This window comes from Hevea brasiliensis, chromosome 12 (genome assembly GCF_030052815.1).
Source record: "Hevea brasiliensis isolate MT/VB/25A 57/8 chromosome 12, ASM3005281v1, whole genome shotgun sequence".
NCBI classification, from domain to species: Eukaryota; Viridiplantae; Streptophyta; class Magnoliopsida; order Malpighiales; family Euphorbiaceae; genus Hevea; species Hevea brasiliensis.
Window position 1 is genome coordinate 4169304 of NC_079504.1, and position 8099 is coordinate 4177402.

At 35.4% G+C, this 8099-nt stretch overlaps 1 protein-coding gene across 2 annotated transcripts; it reads left to right on the forward strand.

Annotated features, from left to right (window-relative positions):
- The first annotated feature begins 260 nt into the window (after positions 1-260).
- On the forward strand, positions 261-7675 carry LOC110664356 (phosphatidate phosphatase PAH2). 2 transcript variants are annotated; one of them, XR_002496673.2, is made up of 11 exons: positions 261-1413; positions 2389-3310; positions 3710-4284; positions 4390-4463; positions 4884-4968; positions 5312-5398; positions 5499-5571; positions 5810-5853; positions 6477-6616; positions 6701-6799; positions 7103-7675. XR_002496673.2 is itself a non-coding variant. In XM_021823998.2 (11 exons), the coding sequence occupies exons 1-11, from the start codon at positions 466-468 to the stop codon at positions 7157-7159; spliced, it is 3093 nt and encodes a 1030-aa protein (XP_021679690.2). In that variant the 5' UTR covers positions 261-465; the 3' UTR covers positions 7160-7675. The 2 variants fall into 2 exon arrangements, 1 of the variants encoding a protein (XP_021679690.2); XM_021823998.2 differs by having other exon boundaries at positions 6477-6605.
- The last annotated feature ends 424 nt before the right edge of the window (positions 7676-8099 follow it).

Consider the following 8099-nt stretch of genomic DNA (forward strand, 5'->3'; position numbering starts at 1 on the left):
CAATTTGATTGTTCAGTCTCAATGTGTTAAATATGGTTTTAGATATAATGAGAAGAAACTATTTAAAGATGGGATATTTGTTTTAACTTTTAAAATGAGTACTTGAAAAGCAAATGATGAAAAGGCTTTTCCCAAGATTTATTCCCAATGACTCTAAACTTGCGAAGGTTTTCATTCGAAAATTTTGTTGCTAAGTATCTGGATTTCTTTTTTTTACTTCAACCTGAAAACAAATATTTTTAGTTGTTTTTTACTGGACTATTAAATTTTGATGTATTTTGGGTTCTGTCAGAAATTGAAGTTTTGGAGATACTGGAAAGGCTTAGCACTTTGTCTAATTCACTGGATTGTTTTATACTAATAGAGCCTGATAGTCTTGTGGGGTTCTTAACCCTGGTTCTTGAGTTATGATTTTATTTTGAGAATTTGGGGTTTGGGTGATCAAAGAAATCCACATATCATAAGATGTATGCTGTAGAGAGGCTAGGCAGCTACATCAGCCGAGGTGTGTACACCGTCTCTGGCCCCTTTCACCCATTTGGTGGAGCTGTGGATATCATAGTGGTGGAGCAGCCAGATGGGAGCTTCAAGTCCTCACCTTGGTATGTGAGGTTTGGGAAATTTCAAGGGGTTTTGAGGGCAAGAGAAAGGGTGGTTACTGTTGCTGTTAATGGAACTGATCCAAATTTTCACATGTATCTTGATCAAAGAGGTGAAGCTTACTTTCTTCGAGAGGTTGAAGGAGAAGAAGGTGAATCTGTATCATATCTTTCGTCTTCAAGTGATGAGATGGAAGAGCAGTCTCAGAAAAGCAGGAGCCCAGTGAAGTCCAAAGGTTGCAATTATGATGGCATTAAGTTGAATTCAGATGACCAGATTGATCCAATTAAGGAGGATGGTTATCAAGAGGGAGATGATGGTGCTGGAGTGGTAAGGATAAGTTCATTTGAGCATGCAGGGATTGCAGGCAACCTTGTTGAAAATTTCATGTTGAATGAAAGTGATCTGGAAGAAAAATCGGTGGAGATATCTGAAATATCAAGAAAAATTGATGAACATAGTTTAGAGAATGCTGCTCAAGATAATGATGCTGAGGATGTGTTCCCAGAGGTCATCTGTTCTGATTCACAAATTGCAGATAAGTTTGAAGCATGCCCTGGTAAGGAGTTGGATGAGAAACAGGCTTATGATGAAAGAAATGTTGTATTGCCAGGCTTTGGCAGTTCTCAGGAGGAAAGTGGTTCCAGTAGAGCTCAATCTTTCATTTATTGTGAGGCATCCAATATTTCAATAATGGGGTTGGATGCTTCAAAAGAACAATCTGAGGAGACACTATACCTTACTAGTGGGGAAACCGTGGAAGCTCTTTTTTGTGCTGAAACTTTGCATGTGACTGCTGAGCCATTAGCGGAGGTAAATTTTCTAACTCTATTTATTACTTGCAAAAGAACTTTTGAATAATTTATCATTTTCTTAAAATTTATTGTTTAAAATTTTGGAAAAAAAGGATATTTACAACTTATACAATGAATAAAAATTTCTGAGACGGAAGATGGTAAGTGCTGTAAGTAAAATTAGAAATCACACCCAAGGCTGTGAATGAGCTGACCTGCCTGTTTACTAATTTTTGAGTGACTCAGCCAATAGCTCAAATCAGCTCATTTTGACACATAATGTGCCAAGCCCCAGCTCATTTGATGAGCTCATCATGAAGATAAACTGAATTGAAGTTATGGAAGGTTCATATTATGGGCTTGTAACTAGTGCATCTGTCAGTCCTATGGAATATGATGCCCACAATGGTCATCTGTTTGTTGAACAGATTTCATGTTTATGAGGATTTGATGGAGCCAACGTTCAATGATTTAGATTTGTCTTCTTGTATGTGAGAGTGATACCTATCCCTTTTTTGAAAGAAAAGAAAGAACCTCAGCTCTTATAGCATAAGCATCCCTCTGAGAGGTTAGGAATGTGGGATGTGTGAGTTATGGACTTGTGTAGGTTTCTGAGTTGCCAATAGGTGTTCACGTTATTTCTGTCTCTACAAGCTCTTTGCTTTTGTTCATATGTAATAAAAAAATTCATAAAATTTCTAAGTTTTAGGCACGAAACTTAGTTCTTGTGTCCATGTGGCAGTGTCAAGCTTGGCTTGGTTGCATGTGGAACAATCAGTGAGCCAATCTGAGCTTAGGTACCTATGGCTGTGGTTGTATTTAGCTTGAGCCAAGCTTGTGCTTATGCATTCTTTGCTGAGTGAAACTGAAACTCTGCAGATATTCAACTTGGCTCAGGTTGTACCTAAACTTTAGATTAATCAATTTCTTTAATTTATATGCACTTGATAACTTCTGATTTTGTTGACACTGAAGTGGTAGAATTTACATTCAGGATACAGTTAACCTGCAAGCTGAGGATATAGAGTTGGATCAAGGACACATTGAATCTTGTGAAACAAATCCATCTTCTTCTTCCATACCTGGCCATGATGAGGCAAATCTTGAAGTACCATTAACAGTGTCAACATCCTGTGCTCAAACAGTCCATGTTGACTCTGTTCTTGGTTCAGTTGAGGTAGAGTCAAAGTGCATTAGCCCTGTTTCCAGTTTTAGCAATTCAGTTGATCAAATTCAAGATGAAATGAATATTGGGGATAACATTACTAGGGATGAACTGCAACCTTCTCTAGAGTCAGCTGGTGACTTGGAACAACTTAATGGTGATTTTAACCCAACAAAAGCAGCTAAGATTCGAGTTTCTGGGAGTTCAGGGGAAGACAAATTCTTCTTGAGTGATATTGATGACTTTGAACTCAAAGAAACTCGGGGTGATTCAAATTTTCCAGGTGTTGTTGATAAAGAAAATTATTCCTCATTTTGTCCAGAAGGAATTAATTTAGTGAATGGGCTGCTAAATACAAATGATGAATCTTATTCTTCTCCGGACAACTTTGTTCAAGATAATGGATTGGGTGACTTCAAAAACTTGACAGAAAATTCAAATTTAACATCAAGTGCTGTTCGTATTCCTAAACAACAGAGTGTTGCAGATGTAGAAGTTGTGCAGGTGGCAGAATCATTACTCGATTTAAGGTCTCACATTGATAATCTAGGTACAGAGGACCCTAGCTTTCCAAGCCATTCACTGGACTTGAATTCTGAATCCCTGGAGTGGAAATTGCAGAGCAAGAATGAGTCACACTTTACACGTTCAGTTACAGGCAATGAAAATAAGTCAGTGGAGGATTATTCCAATGAGGAAGATATTCATCATTTGGAAGATATCAAAAATGATGTTAGCAATCCTGCTGTTGGTATGAATGCTTGGAATGCTTTTATACCACTCTTATTTTGTGGGCATGCATTGATTTCATTTTGGTTGGACAATGTACTGATACAAAAGCTTGTTGTCTTTTTCAAATCTTTTAAAGGGATCATAGGTTCTCTTAGTAACTTTTGTTAGTGTATATTATGTTGCTCTGTTCACACAGCAATATATTTTTTATTTCCATTCTGCAACATTTTTTTTTTGTTGACATTTCCTCCTTATACTAAAAGTTTCTTTTTCAGTTTTAAAAATGATCTCTAAATTATTCATTTAAACTGCCAAAAAAATGCAATGGAGCAAAGGGTGGGCTTGTTGATTGTTGTAGTTGTTAAACACTCCTTATGCAGAAACCAATTGATGGGCACATGCTTTGTGCTGTATGCAGAGATATCTCTTTGCAAACACTCATTATATGAAGGAATGGGAACTGAAGCTGCTTCTCAAGCATTTGATGCTGAAAAGTTGGATATAAGAAAATTTACTTCTATAGGTTCTGCAGTTGTGAAGAATGATAGGGTTGTTGTTAGAATTGGTGGCCATTACTTTCCTTGGGATGCAGCTGCTCCTATTGTTTTAGGACTGGTAGCATTTGGAAGTGAAAACATATTTGAACCAAAAGGCATGATACCTGTTGATCGAGTTGAGAAATCTCCTGTAGAGTGTCCATCAGAAAATACCACTGGCGGAAGCTGGAGACTTTGGCCTTTCCCATTTGGAAGATCAAGATACAGGAAGACCATGCAGCCAGCTCTAAGTGATACCAGAAGTTCTGATGATTTGATTGTTTCAGACAGCAGCATTTGCATGGATGATGATAAAAGTATGCTCGAAGGAAAGGCCTCAGTCAAGATGATAAAGGCAACTGCTCCAACATCGGAAGAGCTGGCATCCTTGAATCTGAAGGAAGGGAGTAATGCAGTAACATTCACCTTCTCCACAGCAGTGCTGGGGAAGCAGAAGGTCAATTGCAATTCATTGCATTTATTACTCATGAATTAAAAAAAGTGCCACTTTCTGGTTTTTAATTTCTTTTGAGTGGTTTCTTAAAATTATGTTGCTTAACAGGTTGATGCTAGAATTTATTTGTGGAAATGGAACACTAGCATAGTGATCTCAGATGTTGATGGGACAATAACAAAGTAAGAGTTTTTCTAAGCTTTTAGAGTCATTCTAAATCTTTTGAAACTTGAAATGATTTCAATTTTGAAGTTTCACAGTTCATATATATATATATATATATAAAACAGCTACTAAAAAGATAGTATGCAATGAGAAAATAGTACTGTGCATACTCTTATCAAACTTGAGGGTGCCAACCAATTTTGGTCGTAATAATCTGCAGATGATAGACTAAAGGCCTGTTGAAAACCCACTCCTCATTAAAAATAAATTGAGAAGTTGTCTTGCATAACTTATTCAGATCAATTAAAATAATGAACAGTGTCATGGTGTGTTTATTGGACTCCAAAAGAAATGTGGTGTCTTGGCTTTTGCTTTCCTGAAGGCTGTGGTTTTTTCTAGTCATATCTGACTTTCTTTGTTTGACATCGTCATTGCAGATCAGATGTTCTAGGTCAGTTCATGCCTTTGGTTGGGATAGATTGGTCACAAACTGGCGTTGCACATTTATTTTCAGCTATTAAGGTCTGCAGTGTCTCATTTCATTTGTTTGGATCGGAATATATTTGAGTTCATATTTTGGTTGATGCAGTGCTTGATATGTCATATTTTCACTCATTAATGTAAAAAAAGAAAACCTCTGGTGCTGTGCTTCATACAAGTCTAAATTGGAGAGCCTTCTTTTGGCCCTCAAGTATATTTGTTTGTATGGAGCCACCCTTCTACTGAGATATACTTGTTATGGTTGGAAATATTTCTGTTTCTGAGAATGATAAGAATGTAAATATTCTGTGTTGTGTAAGTTAACATGTGACTAGTTACAATATCGGTCTTGCATAGATTGAATTAGTTTTCTGATTTATTACAGGATAATGGGTATCAATTCCTTTATCTAAGTGCACGTGCAATTGCTCAAGCCTATATTACTAGACAGTTCCTAGTTAACCTTAAGCAGGTGAAGTTTGAGAAATTATGATCAAGAAAGTCTGAAATTTAGGATTCTTTGGCTCTTCATTTTTTCCCCTAAGACAAAGTGATGATCTTTGGTTTTGCAGGATGGAAAAGCTCTGCCAGATGGTCCCGTTGTTATATCCCCTGATGGACTTTTCCCCTCTCTATATCGTGAAGGTAATTGGTTGGTACTCTTTCTATAATTTATGCAGTGATTAATTTTCTTATCCATGCATGAATCTTGTTGGTTCTCTCTGTCTCTCTCTGTCTCTCTCTCTCTCTCTCTCTCCACTGAATTGATATTCTTATACTAACAATAAAGCTTTCATGAAAAGACTGAGCATTTGAATTTTCTGGGGACAAGCATGCTTCTTAATTATAATGTCTAGACTAAATATCTTTTCTTTTTTGTCAGTCATTAGAAGGGCGCCTCATGAATTCAAGATTGCATGCCTGAAGGTTAGTTGTCCTCTGTTTTTTTAATCTTTTTATTTTATTTTATTTTATTTTTTAAATTTTAGAGTACAACATGGAGGTTAAGTTTCTATAGCACAATCCATCTGAATAACACCTAAAGAAACCCCTTAAAAGAGGTCCTGTAGCACAGGCCCACAGAGAAGCCAAGAACACCTGATGTCACCGCAAATTATAGGACATTCATTGATTCTCTCCAACCAAATACTCCATGTATATATATATATATATATATATATATATATATATATATATATATATATATATATATATATATCTTTGGCATCTTTTCTATTTCCTAAACCCCATCTTTTTGGAACCAAGATAACTTCTATAGACTTTGGACATGCTTATTGCGCCTCAAAAATGCTAAATATTTCAAGCCACCTCACTGTATAACCTCTATTTGCATTTATCTTACCATATTCATATATTATAGTTTGTTCCTTCTGATATATTAAATTTAGATGCTTGGATGTTCGATATAAATTATAGAAGTTGCTGTGCTTTAAATTGAAACTCTTAAAAATGTACTTGTACACTTAAAGGCTTTGATATATTTCTCAAGGAAGGTGGGTTCTAATGTTTTTAATTCTTTTGAATGCCAGGAAATCAGGGAATTGTTTCCTTCTGATTGCAACCCTTTCTATGCTGGTTTTGGTAATAGAGATACTGATGAGATTAGCTACCTAAAGGTTGGAATCCCAAAGGGAAAGATCTTCATCATTAATCCCAAGGTACTTAAGAGGTATTCAATCTTAAAAGAAAGCATTTTCCATCCATCGAATATTATTATTATGTCTCAAGGTTTCCTTATGGTTTACATTTGCAGGGTGAGGTTGCTGTGAACCGCCTTGTTGACACAAGATCATATACTTCCCTTCATGCTCTTGTGCACGGCATGTTCCCAGCCAGGACATCATCTGAGAAGGTTAGTTCCTCTCCCTTTAGCATGTGATAATTTTGGAGTTAACTCTATTGCCTCAGCAAGGCTTTATATTCATTTGGCCCATTCTTCCTTGTTCCGCAACTGAATATATGTATTCAAGCACATGAAGTTGCAGTAAGGCCAAGTCGTAGAAATATATTTGTATTCTGTGAAAAGTAATTTACTAATCTGAGTTGAATTTACCCTAAGCAGCTGATACATGTTTCAATCTTTCCTTGCACAAATTATGTTTGAATTTTTAGATGTAACTAATCTTCCACGCCTTTTTACCCTCACTGGGAACAGGAGGAGTATAATTCATGGAATTTCTGGAAATTGCCACCCCTTGATATTGATATTTGAAGGTGTCAAGTGAAATTTTTGCTTAATTCTCTGAATGCGGAGATTATTGGGTTTCTGACCAAGACTGTTGTAGAACTATTCAGCTAAATTCTTATTTTAGCATCTATGTAATTTGACAAGATTGTAGGAAAGGACAGTCTGAAAGCTTGTTTAAAAAAATGACTAGTCACGTTTCAAACTGCCAGGGCTTGACTGGTGATTAAATTACACTGGAGACGTTTTAGAACCCTTGTTTTAAAACAGTAGCAGTTGAGAGAGAGAGAGACATTTCAGATTAGTTTGTGGCTATTTTGTTTATTTCTTCGCAGTCGTATTGTGGCCTGATTGCAGAAGTTCCCCATTTGATCATCCGTTGCTGACCCAAAAGCACATTATAGATCTGCACAAGAAAAGTCTAATTCATTATGTCTGTATTTTGCTTCATAAACAGTTGAACTGTACAAATACGATTATATTGTATAGCACATACACTTAGTAATTAGTCCCATGAATATAAGCATTTCTCATTCTTGAAAACATTGATGTATGATGTCCTCTTTCTGAAATGCCTTGCATTTGATTCTTTTATCTATTTTTTTTAATAATTTAAAAAATTTTTTTTTCGTCGTATTGAATCTAATAATTCTTCATTGAATAGATTTAATATCCAATTAAAAAATAACAATAATAATAATTTCATGTTCAATTTGCACATCTTTTGAATAATATATTATCTCGTCCCCTTTAAAAACATTCCATTTCTTAACTGATAAGATATTTGACATTCCTTTTTCTTATTATTAATTGCTTAAAATTCAAACAAATCGTGTGTATAATGCACTCAAGTCAATTTTTGCTGCGGAATTTTTTTTATTATTAACTGATAATTAAATTAAAACCTTCAAATTTGTTAAATACTCTTTTTTTTATGATTTAATAGAAACCTAAAATAATAATTATA